The 21,112-nt window shown below is 41.2% G+C and overlaps 1 protein-coding gene across 2 annotated transcripts; it reads right to left on the bottom strand.

Annotated features, from left to right (window-relative positions):
• Window positions 1–1,535: 1,535 nt before the first annotated feature.
• Window positions 1,536–20,621, bottom strand: thbs2a (thrombospondin 2a). Of its 2 annotated transcripts, XM_015944440.3 has the most exons (23): window positions 20,416–20,621; window positions 20,114–20,182; window positions 19,396–19,949; window positions 18,978–19,062; window positions 14,769–14,968; window positions 12,368–12,508; window positions 12,190–12,283; window positions 11,725–11,895; window positions 10,717–10,893; window positions 7,903–8,076; window positions 7,584–7,711; window positions 7,340–7,492; window positions 6,143–6,361; window positions 5,941–6,048; window positions 5,649–5,808; window positions 5,448–5,566; window positions 5,125–5,359; window positions 4,005–4,232; window positions 3,636–3,907; window positions 3,460–3,557; window positions 3,240–3,379; window positions 2,068–2,098; window positions 1,620–1,754 (listed from the first exon to the last, which is right to left on the bottom strand). In XM_015944440.3, exons 2-23 carry the CDS (start codon window positions 20,175–20,177, stop codon window positions 1,751–1,753), a joined length of 3,555 nt encoding a protein of 1,184 aa, XP_015799926.1. In that variant the 5' UTR covers window positions 20,178–20,182; window positions 20,416–20,621; the 3' UTR covers window positions 1,620–1,750. The 2 variants fall into 2 exon arrangements, with proteins under 2 accessions (XP_015799927.1, XP_015799926.1); XM_015944441.3 differs by lacking the exon at window positions 2,068–2,098 and having other exon boundaries at window positions 1,536–1,754.
• Window positions 20,622–21,112: the final 491 nt, after the last annotated feature.

The raw sequence follows: 21,112 nt of genomic DNA, 5'->3' as shown, positions 1-21,112 counted from the left end.
GTCACGAGTTTCTGATGCTAAACAAATGCAGAGAGGCACAAACTTATTCCCTTGCAAGTAAGTGGTCACATAAAAGCCGGTCCCACTACAACAGTCCCAGGAAATTTCTGGAACGGGGAAAGGTGACAGGGAAAATACAGTGGCTCGGTCCTCTCAGCCATACAAAATCAGCCCTAAAGGGCTTTGCTAAGACGTCGGCATATAGGGAGCCTAAGTCACGCCCATCTACTTCCGGACCATGGGTCCCTGGAAGAACGAAAAAATGAATGCAAGTCAATGGGGCTAAAAACGCTATTTTCTAATACTGCTTGTTTTGTGCCATGGATTTCACATATGATGTCCGTGAATTTTAAAGACACATTTTGATACCAAGAACACACTTTTTTTCTAACGGGGGAAATGCTATTTTATGTTTTGTGTGAAAATAAGTCCAGGACTACAAATGTGCTTCACGAAAGTGACGTCATGGAACCAGACATGGAGAAAACTGAGGGAGAAGGGCTGTAAGTTCAGCGAACTATCCACAGGAGGAAAGAACCACCATAAATCTGGCCATCTGGTAAGTAGCAGCTACTTTGGGGAGAGGAGATTCTGTGGTGACGTGCCGATTTCTGGTGTGTAGTCATGCTAATTACGAACTTTTACAAGCTGATAAATCTCAAAGTACGTGACTGGCGGGGTCGAAACACCCATCCTTACTTTTCATTTAAATCACAGTACAACATATGTGTGATCCAGGGCGTAAGGCAAAGCGGGTTAGAAAATAGCGTTTTTAGCCAAGTTGACTTGCATTCATTTTTTTTTCTTTCTTCCGGAGACCCATGAGCCGACCAGAAAGGGAGGAAACTTAGGCTCCCTGTCGTGACGGTCTCAGCAGTGGCTGATGTCACTGATCAGCGCCAAAAGTCCTTTGCAGGAATTAATAACATTCAAAAATGGTTATTCTGCAAAGTACAACATAATTTACTCCATTCTGTGGGACAGGTAGCGCTGCAGTGTGATGAAAAATGCAACATTCAGGTACCAGAATAAGTGCTGCTTTTTACAGTGCTCTGTAGGGAATACAAAGCAGCCAAAATTATGGCGTTGTGGGAGGATTTGCACTGAATTTTTGGGTATCGGGAGTTCAAAGAGGCAATTTTAAAGCAAAATGAATTCTGACTGTGCTTCCTTCTTTCCACTCTGTTTCACCAGCAACTCTTCCAATTTCATAAATGGCGGCTGTTTAGTGACATCTGCTGATATAACTTCCTACTGAGTTACAACCAATCAGCACAAGGTTGTCCTACCCAGCAACTCTACCGGGCCATTTCCAAGTACATACCCCAGTACCCCAGTAGTAATACTTGGCTGGTCCCTGAAATGACCCTGAAAATAATCCTTTTGGGCCAGCCTGGTGAAATGAGGACACGCGTATGCGGCAAAGTTCTGGCAAAATTACCCGGAAGTTCCTATAATGAAAAGACGCGCACTGAGTTCAAAATGTAAAACAGGTGATCAGTTAGACATTCTGTAAAACTTTTTGGAAAAACATTCTCTCCCATCAGTTTTTCTTTTCTTTCTCAGCATAAAATAAATGTCCAAGTCAGCAGGGAAACTGAAATCTGCCATGCGACATCCTGCAGTCGATGGTTAAAGCATGCAAGAATGCAAAGTCTTGTTTACGTTGCTTCAGCGATGACGTGAAGTCGATTCAAAGAGATTCTCATCTTTAGCCATGTGACATTTTTCCTTCCGACTTTAAATTCAGTTATCTGCAAAAAGAATGGTAACATGGGCATTATTACTCTGACATTCGGGTGTAAAAGTTTTAAAATATTTATAAGAATTCACTGGGAAAAGTGCCAGGATGCAGGAACAACATGTGCAGAGGACGCATTAAAGAGTGTCTTGTGTGCCACAAGCTCATTTTCCACTGTTTAGCACTCAGTGAAGGATCTGAAGTCTTTGGACTGATGCACAAAGCCTTTCACAATGCATCTGGGACATTGTGCTTTGGGCAAGCTGACAAGCAGAAATAACATACTTTTCTTGCAAAATTCAAAACACAAACTCTCTGATCATTACCTTGTGAACACTTCTGGAAACTGCGGCTTATCTGAGATTTGAAAAATATATTGAAGGTTTAAAGACTTTCACCACATTTAGAAAGCAGGGTTGTCTCTCCAGTTGTCTAATCTGTGTTATCTATAGTACATTATTCAACATTTGTGGATTACTTAAACTGTACAAATTAGGCACATTTAAAAACACCAAGAATGATTATTGAATTCTGGATCTGTTATGCATATGTTTTTCCCCTTGCAGATTTCTTCTGTTTTTGCTTAATGATCACCCAAACTTTTCCAAATTAGCAAACAAATACAACATTTGACTAAAATCACTAACCTAGAAATCTAGCCACACTCATTTGTAGCCTCAGCAGGTCTAACATTGTCCCATACAGTTTTGTGTGCTGCCAATCACAGCACTCTATAGCCCTTTTTAGAAGACACACCGTGCCGGGAAATCAGCGTACTACTGCCACCACAGTGTCTTATGAACGAGCTGTGGCAGCATGGCGTTTCGGGAATTTTACGGCATTTGTGCCGCCACGCTTGGTAGTAATATTACGGTAACGCTGGACCTGTGAATGCATATTACACCTTGGTGAAACAGAGGTTCATGATCACATGGGGAATTACTGCCGAGCCTTTGTTTAAAAGGAGCGGCTTGTTAACAAAACATAATGAGCGTGGCTCTAATCGCAATAAAAAGCAAGTTTTGACCAAGATAAAAAAAACAACTGCAGCAGCGCAGGGATCGCCCCCAGAGATCGCCCCATACCCTCTTTATACCACCACTGCGTAATCTTTTGTAAATAGCCCAGTTACACGTGGAGACAATTTGAAAGACAACTAGATTTTGTCCCAAGACTGGCTTGTTTCAATGGGTCGTGGCCAGACTATATTCTTACATATATAGGGTGACTTGCAAGGCTATAAGATTACCAGAGTGACTACAAAATGCAGACTTTAAATGATGACTTCCTATAACAAGAGCTTTTTTTCCTGGATAGATGAAAACATCAGTGGTAAACTACAATTAGAGTCTACTCTGGTTATTATATTTTTATTTTGACATTTGTTTGCTGATCTGAATAAATATAAGTGTGACAGCAAATAAAAGAAGAAATCTATAAGGTGGCAAATACCTTTTCAAAGACACACGTTTTTCTCTTTAACAAAGTTCCAGCTTACCTCTACATTCATACTTGAGGTCGGAGAAGAAGACCAGCTCTTGTGAGAAGACGAACAAACCTAACCTGCCTCCAGCAAATGTTTTATCATAAACAGGTCCCGAGTCAGCCATGATCTGTTTCCCTTCATAGACCACAACCCTACAAAACAAGTACCCTAATATTAAATGATATTTACAGTAGGTATGACTGTATGTAAGCAGGTAGTCAAGTAATCTAACCTTATAAAACCAGTTTTCGGTCTATGGATGAGATGCCACCTGTAAGCTGTGTAATCCTTCCAACCAATATTCTTGGGGTCGTGCCACAGAGTGCGCACCTAAGCAAAACAGTCAACAACATTTAGCATTAAAGCAACCTTTTAAACCGACCACATAGCATTTAGATTGTGATTTACCTGCCCTGCGGTGTTGCCCGTGTGCCATAAAGCATTTCGGAGATTCTCTCCGGTTCCCGTAGTTGAGTTGACAACTTTGAGTGAGACACCTGAGATACCAAAAGCTTTGGAGGGCTTGTCCTCCCAGTAAGTCTGTGTAATCTGCTTCCACATTACCACGTAAAAGCGTCCGCTGGACTGATACCCAAACACAAAGCCAGCATAGTCATCATCTCTGTCCGTGTTCACATACATCGTCCCACTGAAGTCCACAGCATTGAACTCGTCAAAACCTGTAAAGATGAGAAGAAAATACTTATGCTGATTTCTGGGATCCTTAAAGTCAAAATGGGCTTGAGAAGCAATGAGTTCAAATGAAATGCTGCTCACCTACTGCGATGCCTGGGTCAGAGTTGGCTGTCTGAACTAACTCTTTGCCCTGATGTCTGACCACCCAGTTGGGATCAATTTGAGTGGTTCCTTTAGGATCCAAGTGGACCATCTGGAACTTCCTGAAATCGGTCACACTAATGGCATTGTTCTCTGGACACACATCAAGGATATCTGGGATGTTGTCGTTATCAAAATCATCTTTGCATGCGTCCCCTCTTCCATCACCTGTTTTGAGTAAAGCAAAAACACATCAATAAGGTTGACCTAGTTTTGAACAGGATGGAAAAATAACTACAGCATCTAGTGCGGGCATCGTAATACTGCCACTTCAGTGGTTGTTGAGGAGCTCTCGCCAAGTTAATAAGAAAAATGAATGGAAAAATGACAATCCCTCACAGGAAACTAGCTTTAATACCCTAGCCAAGTGTGCTGGAGGAAAGTAGTACTCCCTTTTTTATGCAGTGACAATTTCCACTGGCACTTGCAATGCAAAGCCTGAAGTGTGTTGGCAGCTGGAGTGCAGGCCAGGAACTCCGGGAGAAAATAACGCCAGTGGCTAATGAGGAGCACCGTGTGGACGCCGCTAACTTCCTTTTGTCAGTTTGTTATTGTACAAGGGGCTCAAATGGTTGTATTGAATTAACTCTATCTGACACGATTTTAAAGGGTGTGAAAGCATCACATCAAAGGCCTTTCTACGTTCAGCTCTGTTTCCTTTTACAGACAGCTGTACAAACTCCAGGTAATCTGGCTTAAATAAAGCACTTTGGATTAATCATGCAAAGTTGGAAGGAAATAAAAACTTCACAACCTGGCATGTACACCCCTGGCCACTAACTGAAGCCACGCAGAATGACATCACTTGTACCAAGCCAGTTGTTGACTCAAGCCACAGTCACTATATTTTACACCTGCCGCTGAGAGACTAATTTCTGAGCATCTGGGAGGAATCAAAACATCACTGAGTAGTGAAGACAAATATTAAGTACACTGAGTTTCTAGGAGTCAGACTGTTGATTCATACAAACAGAACATACTGAACAAAAGCCACCTATTGATGACCTAACTTCGACAGGAAAACGGGTATGCAGGAACACTTAAAATGCGAACTTCTCACCATCAGAATCCAACTGGTCTTCATTGGGTGTCAATCTGCAGTTGTCCTTCTCATCAGGTATACCATCATTGTCATCGTCATAGTCACACGCATCTCCTTTCCCATCCTTGTCATGGTCTGCCTGGTTGGCATTGGCCACATAAGGGCAGTTGTCTAAGTTGTTTTGATAACCGTCTTCATCAATGTCCTGGTTATTATCACACTGATCTCCAACCAGGTCATTGTCCACGTCAGTCTGTTGGAAGATAAAACATGTCTTGCTTATCTTAGCATTTCACACATCAGCTATACAAGATATACAAGCCATAGCTGTATAACTGTACCTGGTCTGGGTTGTGAAGCAAGGGACAATTGTCACATTGGTCACCGACTCCATCCATGTCTGTGTCCTTCTGGTCAGTGTTGTACACATAGGGACAGTTGTCATTCTCATTAAGAATTTCTGATGAAAAGAAGAAAGATACATTTAAAAAAAAGATTTGCTAAGTTTACCTAAAATTCGGACTTAGGCTTAACTAGTTTACCATCTCCATCAATATCCACCGCACAGGCATCGCCTTCACCGTTGTGGTCTGTGTCTATTTGAGCAGGGTTGTGCTCATAAGGACAGTTGTCACAACGATCACCAACATCGTCTTTATCAAAGTCAAACTGGCGAGGATTGTACAAAAGGGGACAGTTGTCCTGTGGGAGAATGCACACGCCCATTAGGAAGCAGTTTGACATAACTGGAACCTAAACTTTTAAGTGATTTATCTAAAGAGGAGTTCATTCTGAACACTGACGTTGGTTTATGAACCCAAAACATGTCCATACCCTATCATCCAGAATTCCATCATTATCATCATCTTTATCACAAGCATCTCCTTGACCATCTTTGTCAAAGTCTTCTTGCCCAGAGTTTGGTAGATTGGGGCAGTTATCCTGAAATGATAACAGGAGTGAGTCGTTGAGATGTTTTGCCAGTTGAAGTTCAGCGTCGCTACAGAAAAACACCAAACTTGACCACAAGAAATACCTTTTTACAGTGATAAGTAGCATTGGCATCGCACACAAGGTTCTGATTGGGCCACCCATCCAAATCTGAGTCTTCACCACAAATGAAGCCATCTCCAGCATAGCCAGTGCGACACTCACACTTGTACATTGGGTCGCTGAAGTGGCTGATGTAGATGCATTCGGCATATTTGTGACAGCTGTGAGTTTTTTCTTTACATGGGTTCTCTGGTTCACATACCTAAAACAAAAAAGATAAAAGATGTCCTTTTCACTAAGCTTTCTTGTCAGTTTCCAATTACACACAGAATGTGGAAACAGTTATTTTATTTTCTGTTCCCAGTAGGTCTCTTCTCAAAAGGCTGTTTTAAGATTGAAGGATTCTTAAAATGAAAGCGACAAGTTGGAGGAGAAACTAAAGTACAGGACACAGTAAATGTGATGAAATCCTATTTGAGACCATCACGCATCTCGCTGTAAACTACTATTGCACCTCTATTGCTGCACAACATATCCACAGCTGCCCTTTGTTACCACAGGATGAACTTAACTGCAGTTTGTGACTCCGTGAGCTCATGGAGCCCAATGGGAGAGCAAGACCGGGCCTTTCATCAAAACTGTAAAATGGAGCATCTTAATGCCAGCAATGAGACAATTCCCTTTTTTTCCAAATCAGTTTGTGAACCTGGGGCTGCGCCAAAATAAGGTCACAGACAGGAGGCTTCAGAGGATAAAGAGTAGTAAAATAAACCTCGAGGGATGATAGGCAGCTTTTTTTAATTGTTTTTTATACTTTTTGGTTAGTTTTCCTCAAAATGTAGTTGCTAAGTGATTACATAAAGGAGAAAATAGCTGTGTTTCAGTCAAAAGTAACATTTGATGTCATATTACATGAAAATGGAAAGGATATTACTTCAACAGGTTGAGCGTACCACTGATCCTAATAGAACCACAGGGCTCAAATATGTTACTGCTGACAGGCGTTACTCCCATTCTCCTCTGTCTTTCTCTACTTACGTATACCAGAGCAATCTGACATCCCAGAACTCCCATCATATCATAAAATCCTCAAATCTGCTTCATTGCTTCCTGAGTGATTTTTAAATTTGAATCTGACATAAAAAATAAAAAAATCCCATCATATGCTTTTGAAATTCTGCCTCAAAAGGATAAATCCACTTCAGATCATTTACAGAAGAAGGTGCAACAACAGTCTCACTTGTTTGTTCCTCTTGGCTGCTTCAATCCCCATCCCATAAGGCTGTGTGCCTTTGTAACGCTTCGGACAGGGCAGACAGTGGAAACCTGGATCAGTGTTGACGCATCGCTGCGTTCCACTCACTTTATAGCAAACATCAGACACCATGTCACACTACAAAAGGAAAAACAACGGATCACCAAAATGAGAATAAATATAGGAACAGATGAATGGTCAGACAAATATGGAAAGCCGGGACTTTTACCTCATTGATATCCTCACAGTGGGTACCATTTCCACGGAAACCAGCAGGACATGGGCCACACTCCCAAGATCCATCTGGGGAGCTGCTGCAGTCAACTCCACCAAAGCAAGGGTTAAACAGGCAGCCATCTGAGGGGAAAGAAACATTAAAAATACCTAAATAAACAATTATATGTCAAACTGATTCAATTTACCTCAATAAAACTTTTCTCAACCTTGCCTCAAAACAACTATGCACTGAATTGCATTTGTACAAAACATTGCTGGTAAAACCTCCAGTAGATGAAGATTACTTTTGTCTTGACCAAACTCTCACTTACCGATGGGGCAATCCTCCTTGTTACAGCTGTCACTGTCATTAGGCTCCCCAATACACTTCTTCCCACCATACTGAGGTCGAGGGCTGTTACACTCCCGTGAACGACTTTTGACCCCTCCTCCACATGTCGCAGAACAAGTTGCCCAGGGAGACCAGGGGCCCCAAGCACCATCAACTAAAAAGTAGATTTCAATTCCGTTCAACACATCTTCAGTCTCTTGAACTTTGAGAAAAACAAAGTCAGAATGAAACTAAACCCGAGCTACATAGAAATGGAAGAGAATGCCTTAATTAAAACATGTTTGCACAGAGCACGGTAGCAGCTGCATCATGATGTGGTGATGTGTTTGGTTTTCAACAGATGACCCGGATAGAAATTCCCTTTTTAACATGTCAACGGCCCTGAGTTAAAGCATCACTAATGTTTTGGCATGGAGGAAAAATTTACATGGCTTCAAACTGGGACTGGGCGACATGGCCTAAAATACATCACGATAGAGAGAAGAGATAACGATAAATGGATAACTACATGCATGCACAAAAACAAAAGTTGCCCACTGGATGAGGCTGTCATGTGTATTACATTGAGTCAGGGACGAAATTTTGATTTCAGAAGTGGGGGGGACACAGCAGGCTTGTGCGGATTTGGGGTGGGGGGTGTTATGTAAAGACCCCTTGGCACATCACGTGCCCATCTCAATAATTTTTCCATCCTTATTGAAGTGCAGTTTTGGCTGTGTTGACAATGGATAGGCCATTGTATTTATTGTTTTGGGTCTTTTTTTATTGTTTTTGGTGCAACATTTTCTAACAGGGAGTGAGATTCCTTTTTTATTTAATTTTTGTTTGTTATTTTTATTCATTTGGAAGTTCTGGTTCTGGGCATTTCAATGTTAAATGAAGGTTTCTTTGTTGCATTTTAAAGGGTGTACTTGCATTATTATGATATATTAACATTATATTAGTGGTTATTTTGGTCTAGATAATGTTGACAATGATATCGTTTATCATCAACAATTTGTTGGACAAAATATCGTCCAGACCAGCAAAATTTGTTACATTCCCAGGCCTAGTCAAAAGTATAAAAATTATTTATACATAAACGGTCCTCCTGAGATCTGGCCGTTTGTTCATTTGCTGTGTTAGAGGACATGCTGAACTAATGTTTTACACATGATCATCACCCTAACATTTGAGTGTATAAAAACATATTAAATATGTTTTTCCCCTTAAAAGTGTTTAAACAGTTGTTGCATTTCAACACACACAAAAAAAAAAAATGGAAAAAATAAGATAAATCTAATGAAAAGTGTACATCTTTGACATTAAGCTTAAAAAAATCTGTTGACGATGATGATACTGTTCATTTTTCAGAGCTTTTTAATGTGAACATATACATTGCAATAGATAAGTTTACAATAAAGTTAAATGATAAAAGTTTTGAAGTTACACTTCTACTACTACTAGTAATAATAATTATGATGATAATAGTAATAAAAAAAATAATTATTATAATAATACGAATAAATTGTGTCTGAGGAGTCAGTTATGTGGAGGAGATGAGTTTGTAAAAGTTAGTTTTGAGTATGTTTGTGAAGGAGGAGGTGAGTCTGAGCTTAATGCAGGTCTGTCACATGTTCCAACTTACGTTTTGACTTTGAAAGAAGTCTCTTATATCCACTTTTCGTTTTCTTGACATGCTGCCTCCTGGCTGTGCCTAACTACCAAAGACTCACAAATGGACACTTAATCAAATGTTATGTAATGGAAGCTGAGCTGAGCTCTGATATTACACAGCGTCTAGTTGACGATGTGAGTCAGTACCGGTGTTCCCTAGCGGCTCCAAACTAGCAAAACAACGTGAGCACGTTCTGACTGTTTACAACTTGAGTGACAGCAGCAACAGCCAATAATACGTTAGCAAGTATCAGCAGAGCCAATAGATTAGCTTTTGGGCGGGTCTAATAGGAAACCTGCTTCCGTTTCGGTCCTAGTGCTCAACCAAATCCATTTAATGGAGCGTAACATTGTTTTCGGACGGAAAAAAGTGCAGGGGACCAAAACTGCCTTTTGAAAAAGTGGGGGGGACATGTCCCACCCGTCCCCCCCCAAAATTACGTCCCAGCATTGAGTCATGTTCTCATGTGACTCGAGGTGGTACAGCTTTTTAAAGTGACACGAACCTCGCCAACCTACACACACCTTTTTATTTTAATTTTATCATCAAATGTATTGACACGGGGAAAATCACATCGGTTAAAGTCAGACATTTAGATAATGATACGTTTTCAACACATTGTCCAGCCCATTATTTCAAGCTAACGTAGAAACAGAGTTATGTAAAGAATGCTGTACACCAGGAGCATTTGTTTATAAATACAGTAGAACAACCATCTTTAAAAATGAGCTAAATGGGTTGATAAAAAAGTTTGCCTATATTTTTAAAAACATGCAGTTTCTTGAAATGCCTGCAACTGTAGGTATTGAAAACTGACCAAGTAAAAACTTTTTGGACACATTTTTTAAATTTAAAGTCGGATATTTTAGGGGTGGTTCATTATTTAGAATTTTGACCCCAGTGTATAAACATTTGATTCACACACAGATTTGGAAATATGAAACAGAAAGGAAAAACCAACCAAGCTGTTTTTACTTAGCATTTGAAGACTATTAAAACAGGAACAAAAAGTCTGAAGTACATGGGGGAATGTTGCCTGGGGGAATCCAAAGGCTAAACGTTGGATATGTGGACACAATAGCTGCTCTAGCAACGGTGCTGCTTTAGAAAAATAGCGTCTTAAGCTAAAGTTCTTACTTGGACACGGTTCGGCGATGCACTTCTGAGTCTCTCTTCCACTTCCCGCGCAGTCTTTGCCCCCCAGCTGGGGCACAGGAGCATTGCAGTGTCGTATTCTGGTGATCTGTCCTTCTCCACACGTCACAGAGCAAGACGACCATGGTGACCATAAACTCCACCCTCCATCTTGGCGGACTGGGTTTAGTACATAACAGAGGTAGAAGTAATCAAAACCTATTTTTCATGGATTCCTGGATTTCCAATCAATGACAAGTTTATAACGAACACTGTCTGATGAAGGCAGTGGGTGCCCACTGTTACGTCCTCGTCATCTCTTCATTGGCTGGGATGCTGTGTCTTGATTGCACTAACTAGCCACGTCTGGGAATTCTTACTAAAGGCCTACTTGGTGACTTTGTGTTCAGTTTCTATGTTATGTAATGGCCCAAGGAGCTGGGTTGTACCACCACCTTTAAATATGTTTGCATCAGTATTTATGTTATTGTGGGTAAACTATCCCCTAGCGGTGAGGGTGATTCAGACGGATTTAGAGCAATGTAAGCTGCAAGCAACAACACACACCAATCCATTTACCTCTCAAATACCCTATTCATCAGCCTCTGGCAAACACGAAGCACCATCTGCCCACCTCGTACAGAGCACATCCCATTATAAGATCTAAAGATAATTTATGTTTTTGCACGAAGAGCGGCGGTGAGTCATTGGGTTGTGGAACTTCCTCTCAGGCACTGATTTATTTGGAGGTGACTTTGACTGGGCACACCCCACAACCCAACCATAACGTCCAGCTCCTCACCCACATCCTGCCACAGCGCGATGAATCCAGATTTATGAAGATGAAAAGGATGAGTTTTTGTATTGCTAAGGACCCAAGCACATTTGTAACTGCAGTTTTGTTGTGTTTTCCTTCCCATATGTCATACAGGTGTTCATTCAAAGATGTAGGAGCAGTGACGTTCAAAAGAAATCAGCAAAAAAGACTTGTGGAAAATAAAATGTACTCACCCCGGCTGTCGCACCTGCCCAGGCTACATTTTCGGGTCTGGATAGAAGGTCCGCTGCAGGGGTTGCTGGTTGCATCACATGACCGGCCCCTCTGCTGAGTTCCTATCCCACAAGTGACTGTGCATTCGGTCCATTCTGACCAAGGGGACCAGCCATCCTCGCTGTCTTTAGCTGAAAAACAAACCCAATGTCTTCTCACTTTTGCACTTCTAAACAAAATTTTTAAGCATTGGAAACAGACGACTCCAGCTTTCAGTCTTTGTGTCACTCTGTTTATCAGATGACTTCATCTGAACAGCCCACACAAGCCATTCTCAGTGTCAATAAATATGTGGTTTAGTCCCACAGACAAGCTGGCTGCAGAAGTCCTGCATTATTAAAGTTTAATGTGGACGGAATACTCTTTTTATGGCAAGATTTCTCTTTAAAAGCATCTTTGCTACAAACTTTGTTCCAACTACTTACGCATGCACACAGGGCAGCACTCTCCATCTATTAACGAAGGGCTGGCACAAGCCACAGGTGGACACGTAATCTGATGGCACACAATCTTGGACTCCTGTGATCAATGAAATTTTGCAAATCTATCAAATGTATGTACAACCACGGTGGATTTGTGCAGTTCCACGTGACACGGCACTACCTGGCAGGTACATTTGGTGCAGCTGTCTACAACCCAGTCCTCCTTGTCTTCGAACAGACGTCCATCCTGCCAGCACATGTTTTTCTCCTTTGAGTCCTTCATTCTCCCCAGGGCCTCCTTCATGACTGTGTTCTCCTCTGTCTGAACACACAGCAGCAGGTTTGCAGTCAGGAAGCAGATCAGCAAGAAATCATTAACACACACTCACACACATAATAAATGCATATAGCCAATGGCAAAAGAGGTTCAAATGCAGTCAAATGAATTCCTTTAGGAGCATGTGTGCAGTTACACAAGGTAGGGAGAGGGTAAGTACAGGCTTTTCTTGTAGATCATTCATCCTCTTCATGTCAGTTTGACGAGTCGCTGTCTGAGAACAACAGCCTCATGTTTAATGTATCATCACTATTTTCTACAGTCTAGTTTCTATCCTTCTCACGGATCAAGGCTGCAATAGCAAATCTGCAAAACAAGCTAGCTTTTAAACACAAACACGATCAAGGAACACCCCCCAGAGTCAGAGAATGTTTTTTAACCCAACTGTGAGGTTCAACATAGCAGCTCATTTTAATAATAGTAGCTGTGGTAGACGTGTTTATTTTACAAGATAAATTCGTAAGGGTGCATCTAAAATCAATGTTGTGTGCAGTTGTATATTTTCCAAGGTAAATGGAACTTAAATGGTTGTGTGTGCGTGGGGTTCGGGGGCCACAAAGAGGGGGCCCACGGGCCGCACATGGGCCACGAGCTGCCTATTGAGGATCACTGGCCTACAGTTATCGCGAGACTTGTAATGTCTGCAACAGACGTACCAACACAGCCCCTCAGAAAAGGCAGGCAGTAGATATCCGAGTTTTACCATTTTATACGGCGAACGCATCCCGGGACTAAACGACTTAAAAGTTAGGACTTGACCTAATAAAATTGAAGACGCCTGGACAAAAATCCGGGCATTTTTAAGACTTTTTAAGGCCTTAAATTTAAATTAATGAATTTTAGACTTTTTAAGACCCGGCAGGAACCCTGCCAACATCTCTTGTTGTCCCTGACTTCTAAAAGTCTAGTCTAGTACTATATGAAGTGCCTTGAGACGACTCTTGTCGTGATTTGGCGCTATATTTAAAAAAAAAGGGTGTTTTTCTTTTTGGGACTCTGGTAGTTTGTCCTAAAGTTGAAGTGGTAGCAGCCGGCTTTTTCTCCGTCTCTGACATTAATGAGCGGAGATCCTCTCACACCAGGGGTGTTGTGTTGCTAAATGCATGAATACGTAATGAGAGGAGTATCCAGGTAAACACTGAAGTGCTGTGGTTCGGTGAGACAGATCGTCCAGTTGTTGCTTTTGAACCGTGTTATTTGCTGAGGTTTTAAGACAAATGTGAGAGAACCACTTCATTTATTTTTTTCTCATTTTTTAAATCTCCACGGTATATTTACAGCTATACTATGTTAGAACGTTGATAGCAGGCTTGTGTAAAATGTTTTAAGCTAGCTTGTTTTGCACATTTACTATTGCAGCTTTAATAATTCCCTGCCGGGGAAATCACCTCGAAACTTTCCTTCTCATCGCCACATTTGGATCATTTTTGCTGAAAAAAAACCCCCCGACTCAGCCCTGATTACAATAACACTTTACTCCTCAAAGTTGCGGTTTAGTTGATTCTAACCTTCTTTCCATTATCTGCGGTTGCACTAGAAAGAAAACAAACTGCTGAGAAAAGTGCTGCTTAGTTATTCACATTACAACCTCCAACCCACTTGGAGACCCGGGGATCTCTGGCTGGACTCCTTGAAAATTTGGGAGCTGTCAGCTGATAAACCATTGCCAAAGATTTGAGCGTTCCACTATGTGCTTCCTCTTAAATGGGGAACCAGCACTAAGATTCTGAGACACCACTTGGTCTGGAAGAGCCTCAGGGACCTTTCTCATACCAGCCTCTGTTTTTTTCCCTAAGGTTCATGCCCAGACTCTCCTGTTGCTGGGAGCCTCCCAGAGGAAACACATGAACTGTTTAAACAAAGCCAGACATTAGACCGAACCGAGTCACTGCCAGGGGAACACTTCCTATGTCCACATGTTACATGCCATAAAGTCTGTCTGACTCATGCTGCCACAGATTGCAGGAGTCAAACGGGTTCAGTTATCACAGGCCGCTCTGAAAACAGTCATGTGGCTACTTACTATTTATTTTCAGACAGAAGTAGGTTACCTAGTAACCCAATTCAAACCTCTTACTCTCTGGCGATGGCACACGTTTCTTTTTAAAACACAGTATTTATTTATTTATTTACACAAAATCAGACATTTATCACTAAAGTCGTCTGCTCTAAAGCAAACACACCAAAGATGTATGTGTTTCAAGCTGTCCAACAAGACGCGACATTTGTCACTTTTACAACTTACCACTTTTTGCAAGCCGTCAATAAGATTGCTAACAACGACACGCAGGCCTTTGAGCTCCTGGAACATGGTGCTAAGTTCCTCACATGAGCGTTCACACATATCTGTGCCCAGGTCATCTGTCTTCTGACCTATGATGTTTGTAGTGGTGGAAGGCCTCACATCTACAATCTCTGTGCTCTCGCTCACAATATTGTCAGTGTCTGAAAGAAAAGTAAAAAAAAAAAAACGGAGAAAGGATTTAGTGAGTTCAATTGGTAAATGCATGAACAAAAGTCTGGAGATGGGAAACATATCTGAGAGACATGATTGGCTCCAATCAAGAAGACTGTGATTGATTTCCTGTTTTCAGTAGTTGGCCAAAAGATCAAAACAATGAACATCATAAACTGTTTATTAGCTTCTCAGAACTGGTGTTTGATTCGAAAATGCATCTGTCTGAAATCCTGGTGGTAAATCCAATTTTACAGTATTGGCTGAGGGAGGATGAGAAGAGATGGCACCACTGAGCAGACATCTGGGTGGTTTTTACATAATCAAAAAAAAATCATAAATCTCTCTGACCTTTTAAATAAGTGGAAAATTTCAACAGACTGGACCACACAAATAGAATTTCATAAGACTTATCAACCTCATGGCTACAGTCTTTGCAGCTCACTGGTGAAACAGAGATTACTTAAAGAGGCTTACAATTGCTGTGGTCTCTAGAGCCCTTTTTAGAAGACACACCATGCCAGCAAATCAGCATAATGCATTGTAATAATAGCGTTGAGGGAATTCTGCGGCATTTGTGCTGGCACGCTTGGTAGTAATATTACAGCAATGCTGGACTTGTGGATGCATATTACACATTGGTGCAACAGAGGGAGGTGTCATGATCACGTGGGGAGTCACTGCCGAACTTCGGCCGGCAACTACATTGAAATTGAAAGTAAACACTGGCTTTAAGTGTTTGGGGTTTTTTTGCACAGGGACTGTGGAGGACAGCGGCTTGTTAAAGAAACTCAATGAGCGCGGCTTCGATTGCAATAACAAGCAAGTTATGTCCAAGATAAACGGAAGTCCGCAGCAGTGCAGAGACCGCCCCCCATCCCCCTTTTATACCGCGATCGCGTAATCTCTTGTACACGATTCCGCCACATTACCGCCACCTAACGCTCTCAGATGCCGGGTCAGTGTTGCGGTAAATTGGCGACATTGCTTTCTAAAAGAGGCTTAGTACAAATGAACGCCTAGTGAGTTGTCATGAGTGGAAAAAACAGCTCTGGTACTCCCGTTTCAGCAAGTAGAAGTTAGCGAGAACAGTAGGGGAGGGCTGAAAATGGAAGGATTTAGAGTAGGGATGTACCGAAATGAAAGTTTGGGCTGATACAGATATCCCATATTAATATCGCTGTTTAGGCCGACAACCAACATTATATATATATATATATATATATATATATATATATATATATATATATATATATATATATACATATATATATATATATATATATATATATATATATACATATATATGTATATATATATATATATATATGTATATACATATATATATATGCTAGGGGCTGCAGAGGTTCCAATGGAGCATTTCTAGACAAAACTTTGCAAGGCAAGAATTTGGTCCAGTTCACTAGGCTAGCTAGGTATATTGTGCATTCTAATTTGGAGTCTTACTCATTAATATTTACGATACGATACGATCTACGATTTACGATATTTAAACTTCTCTCTCTGATTGGCTAACAGCAACGCAACTCTTCCACTGCCTCTGTTTGCGCTGCATCGTTGATGTTTTATCTCCACAAACATCACAAGCCTGGAGGATTTCTGCCATGTTATGGAGCTGCTATGAATGACAATTTATAATGTGATGTAGATCTGTGCATGGCCTTTTCTGACCCAAGCAATTGCTCTTCTATTTTCATTTGGTGACTTGTGCAGGAAATAGGGGTCAGAGATTATTTTCACATTCTGCATGCCTGTGAAATTTAGGATATTACATTTCAAAAGGCAGTATTGTATGTTCCTCAGTGAAGCTCACCTTTTAACTTTTAGCAAAATGTGTGAAAACCCAAGTTACTAACATAGCAGAACCTGGGTCTTCATTTCGTGGCACAGCTGTTAACAACGGGGTTTTTTAAAGGGCATAATGAGGCAAAATGCTAAGTTTGGTGTGCACAGTCAACACATCTGGAGCAGGAAATCCAGCCAAGCATAACGTGACTACCAGCTGGGATCTTCCCACAACACAAACAAGCAAAAACACAAGACACACAGCAGGACAGGGCAGCTTTTAGTAGCTGACTTTCACAGCAAACCTTATGAGGTAATTACCCACGGCTCCACCGCTTGCACCTTTCATTTAAGCCTCTTGCTTGCATTTCAAATAATTGGACTTTTATTGTAAAGGATATGGAAGTTATGAAATTTCCAAAATAAACAAAAGCTCTTGAGAAAAATAAAAAACGCTGCAAACCTGTACTTGACTGGCTTGGATCTCCTGTATGTAAATTGGTGAAGATCAATAGCCGATTAGGGACTGTAAATCAAGCAGTCATTCAAATTGCCAAGCAGTGTCGAACGATGTTTTATTTTCTCATCAATCTGCAGGATTCATTCAAATCTCAAGAGGACTCGTCTGTGAAAGCATTTACCCGTTCTCCTCTCCCTGATAGACATTTCCTATGTTGAAGAAAAACTTAGGGGGGAAAAGGCGAAGAACTGAGCTAATTTTAATGCTGCTCATTAATGTCCAGTGTGACAGTTTTTATAGTGTGTGGCGTGTGGTTTTATGGGTGATTCTTTGCATTAAAGTCCTACTGGTGAAGTAGCAAAGTTTGGTGACTTTTGTTAGACAAATAAACTCTTTCAGCTGGAATTCTTGAGGTAAAGAACATTACATCACAGCTATCTCTGAATACACCCAACTTTCTACACTGTAAAAATTTAATGTTGAATTTACTTAACACAGTAATGTCAATCATTACTGATCAGTCGATCATTTGCTTCTAATTCAACGTTAGCATTGTTAGCTCAACGTTAGCCTCTGGCCCGCTTTACCCAATATTAGAGCAAAACATAAAGATGCCGTGGCTTCGGAGGGGTACAAGTAAGAACTCCTGGGTCACTCCTGTTTACTGACTTTGGTTCTGTAAACAACTCTGAAGCTTTTTGCTTGCCAGTGCTGAATTACAAATGCCACTGCAGATTAAGCAACCTAACAAACACAGATTGTGAACAGTAACTTTTTCTCGCTTCAGTTTTTTTTATTTTTCAAAAGGACAAAAACTGACAACCCTACCAAGCTGGCTGAGAATTAAATCAGTTTCAGTATAACGTTCCTTCCAACATGATTGAAACGTTTTGTGATTATTTCACAGTAGAATTCATACAAATTGCACCTTTAAATGTTAAGAGTAATATACATTGTTCTGTGTTGCTGTGTTAAAAGTACATGTATATTACATTTGAGCAACTAGGTTTAATGGAACCAGCTGACTTAACTTGATTAAGTAAATTCAACGATTCAATTTTTTGAGTGCAGATCCAATTTCCCGTTTTTGAAAACGGTTGCGTCTGATATGTGTTTGTAGCTGAAGCTTCTTGTTAGACCTGCTGAGGATCTCAAGGTCCTTATTCATTATGTGGGCCAAGCTTCATCTGAGAAAAGCATCCCAGTCGGCCAATTCATGACCTCACTGTGTATGTGTGTGAGCAGCTGGAAGTGGAAGCTCTCTGATCTGCAGCAAGGCCTTCACTCTCCCATTCTCTATTTTCTTTCCCAGGATATTATTCCTAGTCGACTGCCAGTGGAAATAAATGTAAGAATCTGTCTCTTCTGTTGTCCGCTCAACCCCAAGCCCATGGCATCCACGTTGTTATTTCTGAAACATAAAGATCTCACCACGTATCGAGTCTGCAGGACTTTTATCCTTATTACTGACACTAAAAAAAATAACTACATTCATCCAGAGTGGGTCGAAGGATTGTGCTAACCTCCTTGCTGTGGTTCATACTTAACAAAACACAGACATCTGTAGAGGGGGTCGCATGTGAAAGACTTTCCAAGTCACATCTGCAAGGTATCAGCCTTGGAACGGTTTGCGGTTATAACAAGTTTGACTTACTTTTGGGGTTCTGAAAATGGCACGCAAAAAAAAAAAAAAAATGGTTTCAGATGTACAGCAATAAACACTCCACTCTCACCTTGTTTCTCAACCTCACAGTCTCTGCTCAGGAGGATGTCTTCCATTGAGGTGTCGAAGAGGAAATGCACATTCTGAAGAAGGCCCTGTTATAGAACATATGTGGTTAAAAGTCTTTCTTTTGTTATTGTTGTGCTCAGAATCCAGCTTGAAAACAAACTTGTGAACAACACACTTTTTTTCCTCTCGTTTTTACACTTGGCGGACATTTAGGGTCCAAAATGAGTCTTTTCCGTACAAAAAAAGATCTGGGCAGCACAGATCCACCCTGTTATAATCTAAAAGAAGACTTTGTTAGTCTCCACTTTATTTCTGAACTGTTGTTTAAACCCAGCTGTAATAATAAGCTATGTAAAGACTGTGATTTTGCTTTAGAAGAGGTAACGGAGAGTTCCCCTTCTTTGACCAGTAAGTCTTACCCTAAAGTGGCTCTCCCGTGTGGATCCCTTTGCCACAAACATCCGGCTTCCCTCCGCTCGCAGATTTTCATAGAAAGGCTCGTCCAAGATGAAGCTGTCGATCAGGCTGCAGCCCACAAACAGGTTTGCATTCTCCCCGTGGATGTGAAGGGTGACATTCTTCCACTGAGAGTCTGACAGGTCCACATCCTCAAACGAGAATACGTTCCTCGAGCCGTCCACCCAGTACACCAGATCCAGGGTGTTGGCTCGTCCGTCAGATACGATCTCAAACTGCCTTCGACCATCAGGGCCGTCCAGACCGATCAGGGTGCCACGAGAGCCTCGATCCTGGCGGATGCTGGCGACAAACACGAAGCCTTCGTTGTTTTGGATCTGTCGTAGGATTTGTTTAAGTATAGGGGTGCTGACTGGAGGCAGGTGGTCGAAGCGTATGAAGCGGTAGGCTGGGGCATCTAGGTTCTGGCCCCGGAACTGCTTGGCTCCCAGAGTCTTGCGTGTGATGTGGCTTATTTCAAACAAGTCAAATGACATCTCATCCTCCTGCTCTCCATCTTTAACATCACACAAATAAAAATGGACACGTAGATTGCATTATGAGAAAGTTTATTTCATGTTATCTTCAAATCCTGAAACCGCAAAGGGTGACTATGAGTCTGAGGTATATGAAAATACTTTAAAACTTGGGAATGACAGTAATCCACATATTTGCACTCACCTTGGGGTGCTACTTGATGGAATGTAGATAAGAGCAACAAGAAGAGACTGCTCCTGAGTATCATTTCTCCTTCATAAAACAAATACCTTGTATTAGTTTTTGGTCCTTCCATACCTTTATGCTCATTTTTACAATTACACGTAGCTTAGTGAGTGTGAAGAAAACTAAAGATTTTGTTGTTAAAATCAGAATTCTAGCTCATTAAATCGAGAAATATGGGTGAAAAATACATAAAAATGTTTTATTTAATGCAAAACTACAAAAAATAAAACATATCATTCATCCTGTGAAGCCCAACTTACCTGATTTTATTGATCAGTACAAACTCTTGATAGACATCCACAAACAAGGAAACAAAATAGGAATGTTCAAATCGAAAAATAATTCATTTGACGGTTTTACGCCCAGGATGAAAAATGAATGAAAGTGGTGGGATTTCCCGCAAATGCCGCGCGTAAAAAAACGCTGAAGTACACGTTCGGCTCACTCCATCCGCAGCCTGGAGACGCAAAGGCTCAGAAGTGGCTGAGGCTCCCTCCTCCCCCTCTCTTATATGTGGAGGCTCGCGGAGAGTCTGTCAGTCACCGTCTCCCGGGGTATGAACGGTTTGCGCTCGGTTTTGCGTAATTATCGTTTTATTTTATTTTCCCCCTTGTCGGAGCTGTGCATGGCCCCTCCCCTCTGGTCTCACACCTTGATGCCCACCAGTAAAAAAGCCGTCTGAGTCGCTGATTCCGTGCAAGAGAAGAGATGGATGAAACCACATTTTTGGTATAATCCAGTTATGTGTAAAATCTTACGTCAGAGTCAGAGTTGAGGTCAGGGGTGATTAAAAATCCTGCACATTGTTAGTTTCATTCATGCAAAGTTTGACATTTTCTTTAAAAAGTGTTTTGTTCATTGAAAACTGCACATGTCTTCAAACATGGCTTTTGCTCAGGTCCCTTCAGGATATTTTTCCAAAAATTTCAGGTCATTTGGACCTCATGCTATCATGGG

Source organism: Nothobranchius furzeri, chromosome 12, assembly GCF_043380555.1.
Source record: "Nothobranchius furzeri strain GRZ-AD chromosome 12, NfurGRZ-RIMD1, whole genome shotgun sequence".
NCBI lineage: Eukaryota > Metazoa > Chordata > Actinopteri > Cyprinodontiformes > Nothobranchiidae > Nothobranchius > Nothobranchius furzeri.
Note: the sequence above shows the minus strand (reverse complement) of the source record. Positions and strands in the feature narration are given on the sequence as shown.